The sequence below is a fragment of the Puma concolor genome, unplaced genomic scaffold, assembly GCF_028749965.1.
Source record: "Puma concolor isolate L17-30 unplaced genomic scaffold, mPumCon1.1.hap2 unalloc_scaffold_76, whole genome shotgun sequence".
In the NCBI taxonomy this organism is placed as follows: Eukaryota; Metazoa; Chordata; class Mammalia; order Carnivora; family Felidae; genus Puma; species Puma concolor.
The window spans coordinates 13,337-36,367 of record NW_028240287.1 but is presented as its reverse complement, the minus strand read 5'-3'; the positions used below and the strand labels follow the sequence as shown (position 1 = coordinate 36,367).

The following is a 23,031-nucleotide window of genomic DNA, read 5'->3' as shown; positions in this document are numbered from 1 at the left end:
GACAGCGCAGAGCCTGCTTGGATTTTCTCTCTCCCCCTCTTGTCCCTCCCCTGCTCATGCTCTCTCTCCTTCTCCCTCCCCAAAATAAATAAATATTAAGGTTTTTTTTAACTATTATTTTTCTTCAATCGTTTGGTGGCCTATGATGGCACCTTTTGAGGCAGTGGCAGAGTGATCACACTCATTCTGGAGCTGCGGGTTGGATTCTGAAAACTGGGAGAGCCAGAATGGAGAGTTCCTTCCAAAGTCAGCTCTCCCAGGTCACGCTCTGTAGCGCCTGGCCAAGAAAGGAAAAGAAACATTACTTGTCCCCATTGCCACCTGAAAACAAGAGCTGCAACGAGAGGCAGATGAGTGTTTACTTGGGATTAAAGATTTGCAGTTTGGGGAGCACCGATTCCAGCAGTAACCAGAAACGTGTCCTATCTGTGGGGTGAAAGCAAGGGCTTTATAGGAGAAAGAGGAAGAGGGGCAATTACATGGCTTGGGTAAAAGAGAAAAAAAAAATTACTCATTGCTACTAACAGGCAGTAACTATGACCAATTCTGGAGAATGTCTCAATGGAAACTTGCCAAGAGTATGTTACTCTGCTGCTTTGGGATGAAGTGTGCGGTGTACCTCTGTGAAGTCGTCCATCTCATCTAACGTGTCACTTACGGTAGATGTTATCTGATTTTTGTCCAAATGATTCGTTCATTGATGAAAGTGTGTATTAACATCCCCCTTCTACTGCATAACTGTCTCTCCCTTGACATCTGTTCGTATTTGTTTTATATATGTAGGTGCTCCTATGTTGAGCGCATAAATATTTACAGATGTTATATCCTGTTGTTGAATGGACCCCCTTATTGTTAGGTAATACCCTTCTTTTTTCAATAATGGCATTTTAAAATGAAAATTTATACAGGGTTCGGTCACAAACTATCTATATAAGAATCTTTAATTCATCATTACGACCTACATACGTGGTTAACAATATGTAGTAATGACGCATCATCTTGTGTTCTATGTTTTTCAGTTAATATTCAAAGACACTTTCTAGTTGAATCCAATCATAATTACTATTGCTGCATGAAAAATAGGACCCTGACCAACATAATGGATTTTTCAGCAACAAGTTTGCCTCATATGCAGTTCCAAGAACTATTGCAAAAAAATTAGTTACAAAATACTGAATTTAGAATTCCCAGATGATGTCACAATTCTACATATCTTTCTTATATTTTTATAGTAAGAGGCCGTTAGGCAAAATTACAATTTAATGACTAAACTCTATTAAGACATTCTTGATAAATGTTTTTCCTAGTCAGGGATTTCTAATGCAAAGTCTAACCTTTCATCTGATTCTATCAATGTATATATACAGTGTGAGAAACTACATGTTGACTACGGAATTAAAATCACTGAAGACTTTCATTCATTCACTATTATATAGAGTGTGAAACTTCACATGCCTACAACAGTTTTTCTACTAGTAAAGGTTTTCCATGCATATAATAATGAATAACTTCTTCAGCATTAATTTTTCTGTTATTGTCCTGGAGTGATCTCCTTCTGTAAAGATTTTCCTGCGTAATTTCCCATTTAAGGGAGATTAGATTATTATTCATAGTGGATTTTCTTGTCCAACTTATGACCAGAGACCAGCTAATGTCTCTTCCTCCTTGATTATAAATATAGGGTTCCTCCACATGCAGTTCACTCATGTTATGTAAGGATAAATTAAAAATGAAGGCATTTCCATAATGAATATGACCATAGAACTTCCCCTACATGAGTCTTGTGGTTGATATTATATTAGAGCTGTGGCTAAAGGCACTTCCATGTTCATTCACTATAATTAAAGTGAGTTCCCTCATGGTCTCTAAGATCGGAGCTTGTAACAAAGGCTTTTCCACATAGATGACAAATATATTGTTCCTCTCCAGTGTGAGTCCCCTCATGGTCTCTAAGATCAGAATTTGTAACAAAGGCTTTTCCACATAGATGACAAATATATTGTTCCTCTCCAGTGTGAGTCCCCTCATGGTCTCTAAGATCAGAATTTGTAACAAAGGCTTTTCCACACAGATGGCATATATATTGTTCCTCTCCAGTGTGAGTGTCCTCATGGTCTCTAAGATCGGAGTTTGTAACAAAGGCTTTTCCACATAGATGACATATATATTGTTCCTCTCCAGTGTGAGTTCCTTCATGGTCTCTAAGATCAGAATTTGTAACAAAGGCTTTTCCACATAGATGACATATATACTGTTCCTCTCCAGTGTGAGCTCTCTCATGTTTTCTAAGACAAGAGCTTTGAACAAAGGCTTTTCCACATAGATGACATGTATATGGTTTCTCTCCAGTGTGAATCCTCTCATGTTCTCTAAGATAAGAGCTTTGAACAAAGGCTTTTCCACATAGGTGACATGTATATGGTTTCTCTCCAGTGTGAGTTTTCTCGTGCTTTCTAAGATTAGAGCTTGTAACAAAGGCTTTTCCACATAGATGACATTTGTATGGTTTCTCACCAGTGTGAGTTCTCTCATGTTCTCGAAGATTAGAACTTTGAACAAAGGATTTTCCGCATAGATGACATGTATATGGTTTCTCACCAGTGTGAGTTCTCTCATGTTTTCTAAGACAAGAGCTTGTAACAAAGGCTTTTCCACATAGATGACATTTGTATGGTTTCTCTCCGGTGTGAGTTCTCTCATGATCTCTAAGATAAGAACTTTGAACAAAGGCTTTTCCACATAGATGACATTTGTATGGTTTCTCTCCACTGTGAGTTCTCTCATGTTCTCGAAGATTAGAGCTTGTAACAAAGGCTTTTCCACATAGATGACAAGTATATGGTTTCTCTCCAGTGTGAGTTCTCTCGTGGTCTCTAAGATTAGAGCTTTGAATAAAAGCTTTTCCACATAGATGACATGCATATGGTCTCTCTCCAGTGTGAGTTCTCTCATGTTTTCGAAGACAAGAGCTTGTAACAAAGGCTCTTCCACATATAGGACATTTATATGGTTTCTCTCCAGTATGAATTCTCTCATGGTCTCTAAGACAAGAGCTTTGAACAAAGGCTTTTCCACATAGATGACACTTATATGGTTTTTCTCCACTGTGAGTTCTCTCATGTTCTCGAAGATTAGAGCTTGTAACAAAGGCTTTTCCACACTGATGACATGTATATGGTTTTTCTCCGGTGTGAGTTCTCTCATGTTCTCGAAGATTAGACCTAGTAACAAAGCCTTTTCCACATAGATGACATTTAAATGGTTTCTCTCCAGTGTGAGTTCTCTCATGTCGTTTAATGGAACTTCGAACAAAGGCTTTGCCACATAGACGACATTCATAAGGCTTCTCTCCAGTATGAATTCGCTTATGTCTAGTTAAAGATGAAAAATACCTGAAGCGCCTCCCACACTGATTACAAGCAAATGGATTCTCTCCTGTGTGAGTTATTTTATGAGTACGAAGGTTGGCGTTTCGGGTGAAGTGTTTTCCACATTCATTACATTTATAAGGTTTCCGTACAGTGTGAGTTAAGACATGTTGAGTCAATGTGTACGTGTGAGTAAAAACTTCATCAAACCCACTATATACAGAGAGGTCTTCTCCCGTGTGACATTTCTGCTGTTGGGAAAGAGATGAGAGACTGTTATAGGACTTCTCCCAAAAATGCATGCACCCAGTTCTCTACCTATGAATTCCAGGCTGACCACTCAGTGATAATCTCCAACTAAAACCTTCCCCAGATCACTTACTTACATATACATGGGGCATTCATCTCCAGCATGCACATTTTTACCCTTTGTAGCATCCTTATTGCAGGGCTGAGAGTTTATGAAGATATCATTACGTGTCATGCCAATAAACCATAGTTATACAATTATCCGCTTATCAGAATAATTTTATCTTAAGTCCAGGATAATTTCTTCCCCATATTTAAATTTCCAATCACATTCTCTGAGAAGGTACTTATATCAAACTGTAACAATCGTTATATGATCCTTCTAAATTGATAATTTAGGCTCCTCCCAGGCCTTGAACGTGGATAGGCAAGGTTCCTCCTCATGACACTTACTACTGTCCAGCAGTTAGGTGGGTCGTTCATGCAGATATCTTGCATAGGTATTATTTCTTGCTTGTTATGGCTGTTTTTCATGCCTAAAATAATTGAGGAAAAAAAGAAATAAACCTAAGAAATACCTTGAGTAGAGTAGGAAATTAAAGTGTTGAAAAGCTCACGAGACCACGTAAGCACACATGACCAAATGATGTGAAATTGAGGAAAATACTGGTGAACATACATTTTAGAATAATATCAATTAGAACAAAACTCAATGTTTAAGTTAAAGAAAAATAAAATAATGATGGGCTGTTGCAGAGAATATCAAGAGTGGAAATCCTAAAAGAAATCATGACAAAGACCACAATGTGAAATTTTACCTCCAACGAGGACAGGAACATTTGCTTGCCTGAGGTGAAATGTAAGTACAGGTACATGAAGAGAAACTCATATGGAAGAAATAATGACACAGTCTGAGGAATGTTGTCTCATTGGCCACTCACAGTTTCTGAAGCTGTCGTTCACTCAAGGAAATCTGCACTGACATCAATAAGACCCTGCTTACTCACTAGCCTTCTCACACTGAGCGCATGTCTGCAGCTCACCTGGACTCCAGCCTTGGGGAGGTCCTCTTTCTTCCCTCCACAGCTCCCCTCTTTGCTCCCACTGGGAGATCACATCTGATCTGAAGAAATGACACCCTATATCAATGGAGAATGGTATGTGAATTTTCAGTTCTGTGCCAAGAACAGCGCCTGATGTTCTACTGTACAGGCAACCAAGGAAGAACATGAGCGTGGAAGAACAGCCCAGAGAATAACACCTTGAACACTAAAAACATTGATAAATGTTCTGAGCCTGACACTGCACCCAAGGACAGTAAGATCTCTGATTGCTGATGCTCCTGCCCAAGCTGAGAGAGAGCAGAAGGCTTAGTGTTTGCATCCAGAAGGAATTAAATGTTCTCACAAGGGGATTAACACTATTTTCAAAGGAATACAATACACATAAGCTCCACCAGAATATTCTGTGGAGTTTTATGTGGAAAGTGATACAAGATATTACATTTTCTACAGTGCTCACCCTTCATCATACTGCCCAGGACAGAAAATATTCAGGATATTTATTTATTCATTCAAAAAATATTCATTGTATTCCCAGCATTGTTCTGGGTCTTGGAGAAAGTGCAGTAGATATACACTTGTGGCCAAGAAGACTGTATTCAAATTATCATGTAACACACAGGATGAAAGTAAAGAAACTTACAAATTCCATCTAGTATTCAGAAATGCTACAAAAGATATGAGTTAGGGCAGACAGCTGTATTAGAATATGTGGAAGCTCTCCTGGATACAAGGTTAATAAACAAAAAGATGAATGGATGTATGGAAGGATGGATGAATGAATGAATAGATGGTGACAGACTCACCCACAGAGACCAGATGACTAATGTTTTCCAGCGTCACATCTCTGTACAGCGTTCTCTGGGATGTGTCCATCAGGGCCCACTCTTCCTGGGTGAAGTCTACAGCTACATCTTTGTAGGTCACAGATTCCTAAAATATCAGATATTGTTTCAGTAGGGCCAGGCTGAACAATCCCTATGGGGCAGCTGTCAACATGATAGTGATAGCAGATGGGGGAGCTGTATGTATAGAAAACTGAAATTCCATTTGTGGTTCAAATCAAATGTTCCTACTGTGCCGATCTGCCTTCTGCCCTTCAGACACATTCAAACAGAAATACACACACAATTACTTCATCATAAAGGAATCTCAATATGAAATAACCTGGCAATTTTCAAATAAGCTGGTAATTTTGACATCCTGGGTGGCAATTATAACATAGGTTAAATAGTAAGTACTATTGAGAACCACTTGGCTGGCTCAGTTGGAAGAGCATGTGACTCTTGGCCTCAGGATCATGAGTTTGGGTGCCAGCTTGCTGTAGAAATTACTAAAAAAAGAAAAAAATATGTGTGTGTGTGTATACATATATATATATATATATATATATATATATATATATATATACACATATATACACACATATATATATACACACACACATATATACATACGTAGTGGTACTGAGAGTTCCAGTGAGCTAATGTGCAGATGCTTCTTTTACAGCAAACACTTCATACGTACAAGTGTAGGTATATTAACATTAAAGGTAGACACCTATGAAGCAATGCCCAGCATTCTGCAGGATGAACAACTCTCATGCAGAACTTGGGGTCAACAAGTCACACCTCTCATTTTAAAAACTCACTTGTTCTTTATAAGGTATCAGGGCAGACAGGTCCTGCGGTCCGGTTAGGGGCTCCTGAGATGGCTCGTCCGAAGGATGGCCCCACAGTGATCTCTCCTGCAGTGAGCTCTCCATTGTTAACAACAATGATCACTGCATCAATCCTCTGTATGTTAATCCTGTTTTTCTGTTGAAAGGCAATAGAATCCTCTCGATTACTTGTAGCCTCTCTAATCCTTCTAAAATTGCAACAGGATTCTAAATTTGACTCTAGTTTTATCCACATTCTGCCAAATACAGAGTTAATTTTTTGAAAAATACTCCCTAGGCACTGTTTTCAGATTTCCAATTTTAAAAAGTTTAATTATAACGAGGGAAAATGGGTGAAAAGGGATAAGGGTAGTAAAGAGGATTTAGTCATCTTTGGAAGTTTCCAGATTAGTCAAGTGTATGTTACCAAACCTTTAGTAAGCTTAAAACTGAGGGGAAAAGAAATGATGGCTGATTTCCTCTCTCACACAAAAGTTTCCTGTACTCTCTGGAAAACTGCAGAGCTGACCTGCTCAAAGGCCCGCCTCCTCAGTGGAGTGTAAACTGCTGGTCTTGCTCATCTCTATCACCTGTCACCACGTGCCGAGGTCACTGCAGCCACTACCATGGCCCACGGGTAAATCACCCACCAACCAAGCCCATGCACTGCATGAAGAAGGAAAACTCTGCATATTTCTTTTCTGCAAGGACATCCTTAAGGAGCACGAGATGCACTGGTGTAAATGCTGGAAAGGAGACTTCTTCCTGATCCATCCCTGACCAACAAAAAGTATCCGCGCATCCTGGCAACAATGAACTAGAACCCAGACCCTTGAAAACTGCCTGGATGCACTTAGAAGACTTGGGCCAAGAGAAGCCTTCCCAGCCACAGGCAACAGAGGCATCATTCGGAGAAGGATCGCATATCCACCCACCTGCAGTTGCATCATCAAGAGTTCGGCCACCACGTCTCTTCCTCCGGATTTCCACTCACAGAGAGTGCAAACCATATGCAGGAAAAGCTGGGCAAGGAGAGAGAAGCCAAGAGACTCCAGTCTTACCCTCAATTCCCAGACCCCTTGGTCACGAATCCCTGATGCGCCTGCATGCAACCCCCCAGCTCCCCCTACAAGAACACGCCACATGCCCTGAGACAATTGCGGGAGCTCTCACTTCCGCTCGGATCAGAAGTGACAAGGCTTTGGCTACTGCTGCTCGTCAATAAGATAGGAATATTCTTTTTTATTTTCAGATGAGGCAATGAAAATCATTATTTTTAAGTTAACTGCCAACTTTTTCATAGGGATATTTAATTCTCTCTCTGAACGCCAAACCTAAAACTGCTTGACTTACAAAATGTACAAGGCAGAGGTTTTGTTTTATAAGGGAATATATTTGTTCAATCTGACATTTTAGTAAAGTTGTAACTGGAATATTGTCGTATATTAGTCATCACCACAAATGACACCCCAGCATTTCATAAATTGTATATTTAAACATATTGGTAAACTGAATTCTTACCAAAATTTTGTTTCTACTTAAATGCATTTCATGGAAAAATGATATTGTATCACAAACAAAAGTAGACGTAACTCACCTCCTTACACCTGGAGTCCAAAAAATAAGGAAGACAAATTCAAAGTTTAATAATAGGACTCTCTGCTTGGAAACTTAAAAACATTCACTTAATTAATCCTCACAAAGACTCTGCTGATTTCAGCATAGTCATTCTTATGGACTGAATTCCTGTGTCCCCTCCACTCCCACCCAAATCCCGATGTCAAAGCCCTAATTCCCATGATGGTATCTGGACGTGTGGCGTTTTAGAGGTAATTAGGTTTAGATGAGGTCATGAAAGGAGGTCCCCCATGAAGGGATTGAAGTCATTCTTAGAGGAACTGACCACAGCTCACTTGCTCTCTCTCTACCAAGATGGGACACAGTGAAAAGACAGGCTTCTGCAAGCCAGGAACTGGTCTGTCTGAATCTGCTGACACCTTGGTCTTGGGAGTTCCCAGTCTTGAGAACTGTGAAAAATAAATGTGGGTTGCTCAAGCCTCCACATATTTTACTATTGCAGCCCAGAATGACATTAACAAATGACAGGAACAGTTTCAGAGAGCATTAGTAATATGAGAAAGTTACATGGTAAGGAATGATACAGCCAGTATTTCAATTATGTTGTTTCCCAAATTCAGATTTCTAAACATGGTCACAGGTACAGCCCCCTGCCAGGACTTACCAGGAATTCCCCCTGTCAGATGAAGAATCTGAGACCCCTCCAGCAATCACAGCCTCTCTCATTCCAGCTTGTCCACAGAATCATTCCCCATGCCCAGGTTCTCCTCACACCTGGGAACCTACAGTCCTCTGACACCACTTGAAGTCTATCAGCCCCTAATTCCATTCCTTTTAGTGCCCACTTCAATTCCCATGTAATCCTTTCTGCATGCATCCACCCCCCAAAAATAAAAAAAGCTGTTTTATTCCAACTGCATACACATGACCTATCCCAATGCCTGGTTACATGGCTCGTGCTCAATAACATCTGAGACCAAAAAAAAGCATATTTTGTTAGTTCTGCCTTCTTACCTTCCTTATACGTCCATTTCTTCCACCCACTTACTGACCAACACCCTGTAACAGACAACAGTCATAGATTTCTCAAAATCTAAAAATTCATATAAATAGTTTTCTTCACACCAGCAACTAATTCTCTGACATTGCCTGGGTGTCCAAGGATTCAGTTCATTCTGACACCATCTTCCTGGAGTCAGCATCAGATCCCACAAGTTCAAAGTCTTAGCCCCATGAGACTTCCTCTACTTCAGATGCCAACCATAAATGTAGTGCCCAAGCTGCCCACATTTTCTGCCGAGAGTACTGTAGATTCAAGGGTTCTCACAGTCCCTCAAATTAGGCTTGGCAATTTTCTAGAAAGACTCCTAGAATTTAGGAAAACACTTTACTCAGTTTTACTGGTTTATTACAAGGATGAACAGTCAGATGAAGAGGTACACGGGGTGAGGTCCAGAAGGGTCCCCAGGGTAGGATCCATCAGTCCCCATGGAGGTGGGCAGGATTACCCTCCAGCAGATGGAAGCTCTCACCAGCCTGGAGGGTGGTCTCCAGTGTTCAAGAGTGATTCTAGAGCTCAACCTCCAGCAACCACTCCCCTCTCCAGAGGCTGCTGGGTGGGGCTAATGTCACTTACAAGCACAAATTTCATTCCTAACACTCTCCAGCTTTAACTTCTTCCCTGCTTTCTCACTGGCCTTGCAAGTAGGACCTTTAGACTTGCCATCATCTTCAGAAATCCACTAGCCTGCCTCCCCGTCCAGTCCACCCAACTCACCTGACTGTAGTTTGCTCTCAGCCCCTGGGACACAAATGGTTTGGCTTCTCTCAGCAATTTTACACAAGTTCTGTTACCAGGGGAGGGGGGAAAGTCTCTAATAGTGCTCCTGCCTACCTCCATGGGGAGTCCTAAGGCTTTGCTCAAATAAGTTTACAGGAAACTGACTAAAACATCTGTATTTTCTACAAGTTTTCCTAAAAGATATATCCTTTGAGATTCTGTACACAAAGTTTTCTTGTTTTTTAAAAATTTCTTTAAATGATCTCTTCTAAATGAGCCCTTAAACAACGCAGGATCTGACCACGTATCCTTTTTACTCTCTAATAGAGCTCCACTCTCTGTGTGGCACAAGCCTGGTCCACAGTCCCCTACCGCAGACACTCCTTTCTGATGAGCAGAAGCCCTCATTGGCTCAAGGATGGTGCAGTGTGACGAGGCTGGCAAGACAGGAACGTGTCAGAGAACCAGGGAAACGAGAACCTGATTACCTTAAATTCCCGCTTTAAAAATAATGCTTCCTTTTGAGAGTTACTATAGGTTCACTTTTATATTTGATACAAACACATTAAGAAGAAAAAAGGGACAAACTGTTCTTTTGGGAACCAAATGCCTGTGCCTGAAATGAAAATACATTGCCTGATTTTTCTTCTCAAGTAATTTATTCTTTTATATATGAAGACAGATCCTAAGACATATATACTTTTTCGTATTATTCAAAAATAGTTGAAACACATCCTATGTATGGGAAAATGAACATTGGAGGTATAATTTATTCATGGAACCTATCACATTTTGTGCGTGTAGAGCATGGCAGTCGGTAGGATGCCAACTAAATCTGACTTGGAGAAGAGGAAGGGTCTACTCTAGGATCTCATTTGCTTGCCCGGAGATGAAGAGGAGGGGGCTGCTGAAGGCGGTGGCCTGGGCCCAGAAGAATACAGAACCTCTTCTCCTCCAGGTCTTAACTACAGGCAGGCACACTTTGTTGTATTGTGCTTTACAGATACTGCTTTTTACAAAGGTGTGTGGCAACGCCATGTTGATCGGTGCCATTTTTCCAAGGGCAATTGCTCACATTATCTCTGTGTCACATTTTGGGAATTCTCATAATATTTAAAACATTTTCATTATCATATTTGTTACTGTGGTCTGTGCTCAGTGATCTGTGATGTTACTATTGCAATTGTTTTGGGGTGCCACGAGCTGTGCCCATAGGTGTGGGCTACCTTAATCAGTAAGTGTTGCGTGTATTCTGACTGCTCCACCTACCAGCTGTCCCTCTTCTCCTCTCCTTGGGCCTCTTTTCATGAGACAGCCGTTACACCGGCCTCCTAAGTGTTCAAGGTCTGTCACGTTAAATCAAGAGCTAGAAATGAATGAGCTTCGTGAGAAAGGCATGCTGAAAGCAGAGACAGGCTGAAAGCTAGGTGTCTTGTGCCAAAAAGTCAGCCAAGCTGTGAATGCAAAGGAAGAGTCCTTGAAGGAAATTAAAAGTGCAAGTCCAGTGGACACATGGGTGATAAGAATATGAAGTGAGGGGAGCCTGGGTGGCTCAGTCGGGTAAGCGTCCGACTTCTACTCAAGTCACAATCTCACGGTTCATGGAATCCGGCCCCGTTGCGGGCTTTGTGCTGACAGCTCAGAGTCTGGAGCCTGCTTAGGATTGTGTGTGTGTGTCTCTCTCTCTGCCCCTCCTCTGCTCGTGCTCTGTCTCTATCTCAAAAATAAATACACATTAAAAAAAAGTGAACCGAAACAGACCTATTGTAGATATGGAGAAGGTTTGTGTGGTCTGTATAGAAGGTCACCATTCCCTTAAGCCAAAGCCTAATCCAGAGCAAGGCCCTGACTCTCTTCAATTAATTCTCTGAAGGATGAGGGAGGTGAAGAAACTTCAGAAAAACATCTGATGCGAGCAGAGGATGGTTGGTGGGAGTAAGGAAAGAAGTCGCCTCCATAACATAAACTGCAAGGTGAGGCAGCGAGTGCTGATACAGAAGCTGCAGCCAGTTATCCAGAGGATCTGGCTGAGACAATTCATGCTGGTGGCTGCACCGACCAACAGCTTTTAAGTTGGAAAATCTACTGGAAGCCTTCTGTCGGAAGAAGATGCCATCCAGGACTTTCATAGCCAGAGAGAAGTCAGTGGCTGGCTTCAAAGCTGCAAAGGACAGACTGACTCTCTTGTTAGGAGCTAATGCGGCTGGTGACTAAGTTGAAGACAATGCCCATGTACCATCCTGAAAATCCTGGGGCCCTTAAGAATTATACTAAATCTACTCTGGCTGAGCTCCATCAACAGACAACAAAGGCCGGATGATAGCGCATCTCTTTACAATGTGGTTTGCTGAGTATTTTAAGCCCACTGTTGAGACCTACTGCTCAGAAAAAATAACCTTTTCAAAATATCACTGCTCATTGACAATGCACCTGGTCACCCAAGAACTCTGATGGAAATGGACAAGAAGATTCCTGTAGTTTTCATGCCTGCTAACACGACATCCATTCTGCAGAATGGCAGGGGCAGTGGGGTCACAGACATATGGATTCAAGACCCAGAATGTTGATAAATTATACAGGAATAAAAATTTACAAAGATCTCTATAAGAAAAAAACCCAAAAACAGACATAAGAGATTCCCCTTTTTGAATATTAGGCAGTTCTTTTTTTTTTAATGTGTATTTATTTGTGAAAGAGAGAGGGAGAGAGTGAGAGAGGCAGGGAGAGCGGAGGGGCAGAGACACACACACAGAATCTGAAGCAGGCTCCAGGCTCTGAGCTGTCAGCACGGAGCCAGACATAGTGCTTGAACGCGTGAACTGTGAGATCATGACCTGAGCTGAAGTCGGATGCTTAACCAACTGAGCCACCCAGGGGCCCCTAGGCACAGTTGTAAATATGACCTACTTGAATAAATCCGGAAAATATTTGTTGTTAGAAAAGAAAATTTGTTGTAAAAACGTGTTCAGAGAATGCGGTTCTGAGAAAGTAGAGAAATGATAGTGGCAGGCGTTCATGACGAGATCTGGGGAAGAGCCATACAGAGAAGAACAGACAAGTACAAATGTTCTAAGGTGGGACAAGCCAAACAGGACTGTGAATGTGCAAGTGGGTCTAGGCACTGGGATAGAAAGTGACAGTAACAGCCCTCTGGTGACAGCTAATAAGCTAGCTAGGTTTCAGCATTTATTAAATATCTTTTGTGCTGTTTTCATCACTGCAAAAAGTATTAAAATCAGTTTGTGTAATTTTTAGGCAAACAAAAGACAATATGGAAACTTGTTTTGAAAGGAAAATGGATAGAAGGATTATGATACAATTACTGAGACAGAGCTCCTTATATTTATCCCAATACAATGATATCTGAGGCAGAGAGGAGAAAGCAGACACTGATCTTAAAGTAATAAGATAGAGACACTTATACTGGGTCCGAGATAGTTGGCTTCCTACTGCTGGTTCCTTCTATCGTTTTTAAAATTATTATTATGTTTTATTTATTTATTTAGAGAGAGTGTGAGAGGGGAAGGGGCAGAGTGAGAGGGAGACACAATTGAAAGCAGACTCCAGGCTCTGAGCTGTTGGCACAGAGCCCGACGTAGGGCTCAAACCCATGAACCGTGAGATCATGACCTGAGCCAAACCCGTTTGCACAATCAACTGAGCCACCCAGGAGCCCATGGTTCCTTCTACCCTTTAACTCAGCAGTGCAAGATAATTAGTGTTTACCAGACAGAACATTAGCAGTGTTCAATCTGGAAAACAATAAGAGAATATCAAATCCCTAGGCTCTGCCCTGTTGATATATAATTCCCAAAGATTTCCCAGGATATCCTAGTTCTTATGTTGCAATGTTTTATGCATCTTTGATATCTACGGGGCTTCTAATGGAAAAGGCAAGCTTCCTTGATGGAAGCTCAATATGACTGAGAGACAGCTGCTATGTCCAGGTGTCAGGAAGAGGCAGAGTGGCTCAAGGTTTCAATACAGGAGTGGTGGGTCATTTGAAGTTCTGACATCCTATTTTTGTCTCAGTTATGCAGTGGAGTGTTAACATTCAGTCACAGGACAATGGTCATTCAGGTGAGAGAGGAGATGCTATCTTCAACCTATCAGGTTCAGTCATCCTTTTGAGTCTTTGAAGATCACCAATGTGATTTGTCATGTGCTGAGTCAGCTGACATCACTCATCATTGTTCTCCATGCCATTAAAGCATCAATAATCCCCAGGCCTGACCAGCTACTACATTTCAGCAAACGCTACCAGTGGTTTGTGTGTGTATGCTCTGTAGCCATGTGTTCAGAGCTCTTTCTTCAGAGAGTTTTGATAACATGCAGATTCACACATGAAAAAGCCAATGCACAAGTCAATATTCACAGTTATGTGAAATAACTTGTAACCTCAATGAAAAGTGGTTTAATAATAGTTTCCATTATAATAAACAGTACTTATGTAGGGTTGAATTTTCTCCTGAAAAAAGGACCCAGGAAAACAGAGACTTGAAGACATTGTGTACAGAGTTTGGTTTACTCAAGATACCCACCTTTTGGGCTCAGTTACTCATAGGGATATGTACCCCACATAGACCCAAGAAAACTCACTCCATCTAATGTGGAGACTCCCAAGTGCATATTATGTATACACCTAAACACTGAAGATTTAACAGAGAAGGTGGTCTGGAGGCTGGATGGGTCAGAGACAGAATTCTATCACTGGACTCGTAGGTAAGCATAGAGGGAAAAAGAAAAACCAAACGGAGAGTCCAAATGTCAAGGTCACTTAACCACCAATGATGTAAAGTCCTGGCTCCTTAATGGAGTCCACTTCCCAGCAGGTCTGAGTGGAGTAAGTTGAGCTCAGGGGAATGGAGATTTGGAGACTTGGAGGAGCACTGGGTCCTCTTCTTTATAGGACCTCCAGGGTGGTTACCGTTCTGTTGCCTAACAGAAATATATCTTCCAATTTCTGAACTGATTTGAGTTCAAATACTAATATTAAATCAACTTAAAACTTTTGAGAAAGAGGGCACCTGGGTGGCTCAGTTGGTTAAGCATCTGACTTAGGGTCAGGTCATGATCTCATGTTTCATGAGTTTAAGCCCCGCATTCAGCTCTCTGTGGTTAGCATGTAGATCGCTTCAGATCCTCCGTCTGTCTCTTTGTCCCTCCCCTGCTTGCTCGCTCTCTCTCAAAAATAAATAAACATTAAAAAAAGAAACTATTAAAAAAAAGTTTCGAGGGGCGCCTGGGTGGCGCAGTCGGTTAAGCGTCCGACTTCAACCAGGTCACGATCTCGCGGTCCGTGAGTTCGAGCCCCGCGTCAGGCTCTGGGCTGATGGCTCAGAACCTGGAGCCTGTTTCCGATTCTGTGTCTCCCTCTCTCTGCCCCTCCCCCGTTCATGCTCTGTCTCTCTCTGTCCCAAAAATAAATAAACGTTGAAAAAAAAAATTTAAAAAAAAAAAAAAAAAAAAAAAAAAAAAAGTTTCGAGAAAGCCAGAAGAATGTCTTCTCTTGTAAATAATCTTTGAGAAGTTATGCAGCAGAGTATTTAGAGTCAGGTAGTGCCAAGTTCCAACCAGGATCAGATTTTCCAAAGGAAACATAAAAAAGAGATGTTAACTTCCACTTCCACGTTAAAGTTTATGACGTGTACATTGGGGCACCTGGAGGGGCTCAGTGGGTTGAGCGTCCAACTCCCAATTTTGGCTTAGGTCATGATCTCATGGTTCATGAGTTTGAGCCCCACACTGGGCTCTTTGCTGACAGTGCGGAGCCTGCCTGGAATTCTCTGTCTCCCTCTCTCTCTGCCCCTCCCCTCTCATGATCTCTCAAAATAAATAAATCTTTTAAAAAGATATAAATGAAGCTATTTAAATTTGAAAATCTAATTTCCTTACTGATTTTTAATGTTTATGGTGTGAAACCTAGTAATAGGAAACCTCCCTAAAATGGAGTGGGCAGATGTGGCAGGGAAAACTTTTACACCCTAGAACACACAGTCAATTGCAGGCCCAACAGGAAGAGGGACTGGACCCTTTGGGGACTTGGCCCTGCACGTGGATACTACTCAACAAGTCCAGCAGGAGGAAGAGACATTTTCCTTATCCCCCAGAACAACAGTTCAGCCAGTGAGAAACCACCACACTTCAAACTCTGTTTACTCCTATGGACTTTTAGTTCACGGCAACCTTCCCAAATTACCCCTTTCCTCCTTAAAAAAGCAAGCCTCCCCTTGGTTCCCATGCTTCCCTACAGTTTTTCTAAAGCTTTGTTTGTCCCAGATTGCAATTCTCTTTTATTCATTCCCCAATAGCCCCAACAGTTGCTGCTAAAATAACAGGCAGTTCTTTTTTTTTTTTTTTTTTTTTTTTAAGAGAGGGAGAAAGAGCGAGCAAGCAAGCGCTCTCGCGCAGGGGAGGGAAGAGGGGCGCAGGGAGAGAGACAATCCAAGCATTCTCCACACTCAGCGCGGAGCCCGACTTGGGGTTCCATCCCATGACCCTGCCATCAAGGGATGAGAAATCCAGAGTCCCATGCCCACCGACTGAGCCACCCAGGCGCCCCCTGGCAGTTTTGTTTTTAAGGTTAACAATGGGAAACAAGAAACATCCCTCTCAAATGTCCTCAGATATTGAAAATTAAATTTTCATCAATTAAAATCAAAATCCACACATTCCCTAAATGGAATCCATTTTACAGGCCTCATTCATTATCCCAACTTGACATAAAGCATTAAGAAACAGAAAACAAAAACAGTGATTAAAATACCCCATACTTCTCTGGGCGCCTGGGTGGCTCAGATGGTTGAGCATCGGAGTTGATTTTGACTCAGGTCATCATCCCAGGGTCTGAGATTTAGCGCTGTATTGGCTAGATGCCGGGTTGCAGCCTGCTTTGGATTCTGTCCCTCCCTCTGCCCCTCCCCCACTTGCACTCTCTCTAAATACAACAAAAAGAAAAGAAATAAAAGAATATCTCATACTTCTCAAAATAAAAAAACCATCTTCAGATAGCTCTGGGAGTCGCCCCAGGAAAACGTGAAGCTGCAACACCGACGACTTAAAGACCTAAAGCGATTCTCGGTGGCACCCACGCTACTCCCCAAGTCCCGGACACTCAGCCTCCCGCTGAGCACCCCCTGCTCTGGGCCACGTCGCGCCGATCCCGCCGGCTCTCCGCCAACAGCACAGACCCCGCCTGCCCTGGTCGGCCCACTACCCGCGCCAAGGGCGGCCTCCGAGGTCCCGCGAGGCCCGCACCCCCAGCCCGGCGTGTCCAGTCAACGGGCTATACACACACACCTGTCACCCTAACGAGGACACATCGGCGCGTTTAGTGCAAGAGGCCCCAGGGCTCTGAGTCTCACCTGGAACTGCCCGAAACAGTCTCTGTAGGTAGAGAAGCAGCAGTAGGATCCCTCGGACACCCAAAACCCACAAACCGACCAGAGCGGCCAGGCTGCCGGCGCGTGGGACGGAAGGAGGGGAGGACCCGGAAAGGCGGGGCGGCACGGGGCCACGCCCCGATCAGGCCCCGCCCCACGCTAGCCACGTCAGAAACCAGCCGGACCTTGGCTCAACTTCTCTAGGCCACGCCCCACGCTGGAAACGTCCTTCACAAGCACCGCCCCTCCACTGACGTACCGTTCCCGCTCTTCGCTCACCTTCTCTAGGCCCCGAACCACGCGGGCCACATCCTACACCGGCCACGCCCATCCGGTGACGTACGCTCCCCGCTCACCCCCCCCCCAGGCCCCGCCTTACGCTGGCCACGTCCTGCACCGGCCCCGCCCCCGCTCTTCTTCCTAGTGCCCGCCCCTCCGCTGACGCCATGTTGGGTCCTCCACTCACCCTCCCTATACCCTGCGTTACGCCAGGCACGTCTCACGCCGGCCACGCCCCCCCGCTGACTTCTTTTCCCCTCCCCCCCAAATCCTCCCAGGCCCCGCCTCAAGCTGACCAATCCCTAACCGGCACCGACCCCACCCCGCCCCCGCCAAACACCCTAGGCCCTGCCCCTCTGCAAACGTTCCCACTGTCTCACCCTCCCTTAGCCCCGCCCCACGCCGGTCATCCTGCAACAGCCCCGCCCCTCATCTTACCTCCCATTCTGTTCTCTGCTGACCGTCCCTAGACCCCGCCCTACACTGGCTACGCCCTGTACCGACCACGCCCTTCGGTCAACGCCCCTTTCCCCGCTCATCCTCCGTAGCCCCGCCCCTCCGATTACGTGTCCTTTAGGTTACACTATAACGTCCCCAGGTCCCGCCTATGACGGCAGCGTCCTAGACCGGGCCCGCCCCATGGCTATGGTCCCGTTCCCGCTGACCGTCCATAGGCCCCGCCCAACGGTCGTCGCGTCATATATTAGCCCCGCCCCTCCGTTTACGCCCCGACCCTGTTCTTTACTCTCTCCCCAGGTCCCGCCACACGCTGGCCACGTCCTTCACAGGTCCCGCCCCTCCTAACGCTTCTGGCACCCCCCCTCCCTGAAGTCCTGTCTGAGCCCTAAGATCTACCTCCCTAGGCCCGGCCCCTCCGCTGACGTACCTTCCCCGCTTTCCCTCCCTTTGCCCCGCCCCATGTGTGAGACGTCCGGCACCGGCACCGCCTCTCCGCTTACGTACCCTTCTGATTTCTTCTTGCCGTCCCTAGGCCCAGCCCTACGCCGGCTACGCCCTGCACCGGCCCCGCCCTTCCGCTGACGCCGGTCCCCACATCCCCTGCCTAAGTGCCGCCTCACGGTGTCTACGTCCTGCAGAGGCCCCGTTTCCGCTCACCTTCCTTAGGGTCCGCCCCACGCTGGTCACGTCCTACACCGGCCCGGCCCCTCCGCAGACATCCCCGCGTGGTCTCTGCTCTCCCTCCCTAGTCTCCGCCCACGCCGTGTCCGCCCTCAGTACATGAAATGTTAGTCTTCATGTTCCCCACACACACACCCCGCTAGTGCCGGGGCTGCCGCCTCCCGCCCCTGGCCGTGACATTCGGCCGACTCCATTCCTCGCACAAGACTCACATCCGAGCCATTTTCATCCTCCTGCAGTGAGGCCCTGCCGTCGCCAGGCCTTCCATTCGCGGTCACCTTGTGGGCGAGGCCCCTGGGCCCCGGGCTGGGGGAGGGGACCACCCCGTTGTGTGACACCTCGTGCTGTTCTGTCCCCAAACCTGTTCCCCCGGCCGTACCTGCCAGAGTGTGCCTACATTCCCGATATCCCACTGGAAAGTGAGCTGCTAGGACGTAGACGGCATCCGTTCCGTCGCCGAGTGCCGAGTGGGCGGCGACTTGAGGGAAGAAAGCCCGGGAGGGAGACGCCGGGCGACCGCGAAGGGAGAGTGAGTAAAATGAGCAGCCTAGAGGATGCCACGTGGGGGGTCCTGTGCACTGGGGGAAACGGTCCTAGTGGACGGGAGTGCCCGGGCTCGACCCAGCGGGAACAGCGGAGGGCTGGCAGAGGGGCGGGGGGGTAGCAGGGGGCACATCCCAAATGCATTCCCTTTTAACCGTATTGTGTGAGGGTCATGCTAGAGGTCTCCGTGCTTTCCCAGCCTTCGTGACATTTTGAAAATATTGTTGGGTCCTAAGCAATTTTACACCAATTTCATGTGCACTCCGTGAGGATATTGATCATTTGTTATATTAACAGAACTAGTCTAACAGCTTCCCGTCGTTCTTGTCATCTTTTGACTGAGCTGGCTATGAGCTAAGGTTTCCAACTGTATTTTCAAGTTTCCTGTGTCCTTTTTGTACAAATGTTCAGGGATGGTACAAGTTGTTCCCGGCCCCTCCCCGCCCCCCAGGACTTAGACAATTTATTGTCGTTTTTCAGTGTGCGCATCACCTTCTCAGCGGCTTCTAGTCCAGCAGCAGCCTTTCCAGGCAGGCCTAGAAAGCTTCCCTTGAGATTCCCATTTGGGGCAGTGGCATTTCCCGTACTCCTGAAGTAACCTAGGAAGTTCTGGATAGGAATTCAGTAGCATAGACACCGTCTCCAACCTTTCCAGGCAGACACTAGTGGCTCTTGGGCCTCATGGCCACTTAGAATATTTCCAGAGTCAGGCAGAGCATAGGTGAAGTTCGCGTGGGTCCACAGTAACCACAGAAAGGGGTTCCTGGCATGACTTAGACTTTTTTCTTTTTCTTTTTTTTCCGGTGGCTCTGATGGGTCAAAATGCCCTGGCTGCTGTTTTCACTGTTCCCGTGGCCCACTGGAAAAAGAAGCTGAAATACAGGATGTAGGTTGTCTAATGGACCTGGAAAGACGGAGTAAGTGAAAGGGAGTGAGTGAATATCCTATTTTGGTATTCAGTTTTTGCTATGGTACCATACATACAATATCCATTTTTCTTCTTCAGATGTTTTTTTTCATATGGTACGACTGCAGTGAGCTTGTTTCAGTATTTTTAGAATGGAAATACAAATATGAAATTTATGAGGCTTCTTTTCAAGAAGTGATATCTATGAAGTGTGTACCATGTGTGAGATATGAAAGACCAACAGGCCAACAGTCAGGACAAAGTTTTTATGTTACGCATAATGTGTCATGTGTCGTGGAAACCTTATTAGATAATATTTTTACCTGATTTAGCGTCATTCATTAGAAACAGTTACTTAGGGGCAGCAAGAACTCACTTTCATAGAGCTCATGGTTTTTGTCATCACTAGGTCAAGTGATGCATGGAAACTATCAAACTTAATGTAAAAAAAGTACTCATGGGTTTTATTTCCTTATGATGTGGTTTCCACATGGCACATTATATGTTTAGCATAAGGCCCTAGAATAGATTGTCATCCTTATATCTTATATAATCCAATTCATATCCTAGGAGCAATATTCATTTTTCTTCTCTCTTCTAAAAATACCAGATTACTATTTATATGTGTTCATTTTTCCAAAATGCTGAAAATAGAAATTCACAGAATAGGATAGGGCATGAAAATTCGTCTGAAAACAATCTGTCATTCAGAGACAATTCTTATTTTGGTTTGTGCATGTGTTTTCCAGGGAAGCTGGACTTAGGATCCATTTCTGCCTGTCTCCAAAGCCCTGCCTATACCAAACATCAGGCCACAGCCCTGTCTCCGTGCTGACTGCCTTTCTGCACTTCCTGCCAGCCACCCTCATGTCTGGCCTTCTGGGTTTGTGTTCTTTGTCTGGGGCTGTTGATGGACCACCAGGAGGTCCCTGGGTATCCTGTCAGTGTTTCCCAGCCACTAGAGGATGACTTGGGATGGCATCCCAGGTTCTGACACGTACTTAGAAAATTCTGCACAGGCAGCAGCAGGTAGACACCGATGTTGAAATGAATTGTTTCTAAGCTGACGGCCAAGAAGGAATTCTTGAAAACGTTTTGGTGCAAAAAAAAAAAAAAAAAAAAAAAAAAGGTGGTTTTGTTAAAGCATGGGAACAGGACCTGTAGGCAGAAAGCACTGCACTGAGATTATGAAGACTGACTACTAGAAGGTTTTCCATCCTGTAGAGGGGAGGGTGACCTTAAGGCTCCAGGAAATTGAGCCTATAGGTTCCTGGAGGTCCATTGTTAAACATGGTGTTTTTCTTGTAAATCATTAAGACAGTTAGAAACTGGGCGCCTGGGTGGCTCAGTTGTTTGAGTGCCTGGCTCTTGATTTTGGCTCAGGTCATGATGCCAGGGTCATGGGATTGATCCCTACCTCGGGGTGCTGGCTGAGCATGGAGCCTGCTTAAGATTCTCTCTCCCTCTGCCCCTGTCCCCTGCTCACGCTCTCTTTCTTAAAAAACAAACAAACAAAAAAGACAGTTACAAACTCTAGTGGAAGTTTCATACCCAACATGACTGTAAATGATGTTATCTGCATTTCCTTTTGCTTTTGTTTTCCACATCAACTAACTATTTCTTTTCTCCCTGCCTCTGTTCTCAGGCAGTCACCAGTACCTGAGGAATAGTCTACACGTCTCACCCTAACTGGGGGATGTTTGTAGCGTGTCTGCTCAAGTGGAACTCCTCTCGCATTCTGTACAACGCAGTTTCCCAGAGTCTAGATTAGAAAAGTGAATACAGTGGGGCGCCTGGGTGGCTCAGTTGGTTAAGTGTCTGACTTCAGCCTAGGTCATGATCTTGCTGTTCCCGAGTTTGAGCCCCATGTCCAGCTCTGTGCTGACAGCTCAGAGTCTGGAGCCTATTTCAGATTCTGTGTCTTCCTCTCTCTCTACCCCTCCCCAACTCATGTTCAGTTTCTCTCTTTCAAAAGTAAATAAACATTAAAAAAATGAATGCAGGTGCAACAGAAATTAGCATTAAGCTTTTTACCCCCCTCTTTTGTTTTTTTGTTTTTTGTTTTTTGCTTCAGCTATACAGTTTCTTGCAAGGTAAGAAAGAAATGCAAAGCCGTGTTAGGACATAGGTTGTCATGTGTTTTTGTCTTGAGCAATGTAAAGTTAAATTACTTACCTGAAATATTTTACATGAGGGAAAGTTACACACAGAATATCAGCCATCATGTTAAATAAAATATGAGATAGGACTAAATAACATTTTACAGAGACCTGGTTTACTCTTTAGAAGAAAAACACACTTCTACAATGTAGAGAATAACGACATGCAGGAGGTTTTCCTAGTTGTTCACCTTTTACCTTGCACTGAACCTGTATTACATCATTTTGCTTTAAAAAAATGGAAATGGACTAGGTTAGGTAATTATTAATTGGCAACATGATACTGATATAAAACTGCTTTTGGCCAGAGATACGATAATGGTCAATTTTGGCAACCGAGATAAAGGGAGAAGTTATTACGTCCCCTTCCCAAAATCATTGTGCCAATCTGTGTTCAGCTCACGATCTCAAGTATTTAAAACTTCCGTTTCTATAAATATAAATAGAATAACCTTTTAAAATAGGGTACACAGTATAAATCCATTTTTTTCTAATTCAGCAAGCACATGGGATATTCTCATTTCTTTTCAGAAAACTACCTGTAGACACACAGATAGACACGGGGCACCAAGTTTGAATGCTACCGGAACAATTTCCTCACAAATTAACATTTTACCAAGTACTAATATACATAATGTCAAAAGAGGAAGTGCACACTGCTGAAATCAAAACCGTTTTTAAAACGCAAATTATCGGTGTGATACATTATTTTGAACAAAGGAGAAACTGGCAATATATGAAGTTGTGTGCTATTAGAAGGCCTGTCCTCTTGCTTAAAACAAATGAGAGAAAGTGACTTTGGAAGCCTGGTAGATGTACGTGAAACTTTAAAAGAACTTAGAAATACACTTTCTGAATTTGGAAAAAAAGGTAAGGTACTGGAATACTTCCGTTTGGGGTGTAAATAAAATTTTGGAATTTCAAA

The 23,031-nt window shown here is 44.1% G+C and overlaps 1 protein-coding gene and 1 long non-coding RNA gene across 14 annotated transcripts; one reads left to right on the top strand and one right to left on the bottom strand.

The window, feature by feature from the left end:
* Positions 1–341: 341 nt before the first annotated feature.
* LOC147570993 (uncharacterized) lies at positions 342–19,041 on the bottom strand. Of its 13 annotated transcripts, none has more exons than XM_086696695.1 (8): positions 17,061–17,420; positions 8,581–8,975; positions 7,274–7,360; positions 6,330–6,495; positions 5,485–5,611; positions 4,661–4,756; positions 4,071–4,153; positions 342–3,619 (listed from the first exon to the last, which is right to left on the bottom strand). In XM_086696695.1, the coding sequence occupies exons 4-8, from the start codon at positions 6,441–6,443 to the stop codon at positions 1,829–1,831; spliced, it is 2,211 nt and encodes a 736-aa protein (XP_086552821.1). In that variant the 5' UTR covers positions 6,444–6,495; positions 7,274–7,360; positions 8,581–8,975; positions 17,061–17,420; the 3' UTR covers positions 342–1,828. The 13 variants fall into 13 exon arrangements, with proteins under 13 accessions (XP_086552821.1, XP_086552823.1, XP_086552826.1 ...); XM_086696697.1 differs by having other exon boundaries at positions 8,931–8,975; XM_086696700.1 differs by lacking the exon at positions 17,061–17,420 and adding an exon at positions 6,868–7,004 and having other exon boundaries at positions 8,581–9,855.
* An 809-nt stretch (positions 19,042–19,850) lies between these two features.
* LOC147570992 (uncharacterized) lies at positions 19,851–23,031 on the top strand. Its single transcript, XR_015247822.1, has 2 exons — positions 19,851–19,957; positions 20,697–23,031. It is a non-coding gene; the product is annotated as an uncharacterized LOC147570992 (long non-coding RNA).

Coding starts and splice junctions, on each gene's coding strand:
- LOC147570993 (XM_086696698.1), bottom strand. CDS start 6,443: ATGGAGAGCTCACTGCAGGAGAGATCACTGTGGGGCCATCCTTCGGAC. Junction 4,154..4,660: donor TCCCCAAGGCTGGAGTCCAG/GTGAGCTGCAGA, acceptor CAATTATTTTAG/GCATGAAAAACAGCCATAAC. Junction 3,620..4,070: donor CACCTAACTGCTGGACAGTA/GTAAGTGTCATG, acceptor CTTTCCCAACAG/CAGAAATGTCACACGGGAGA.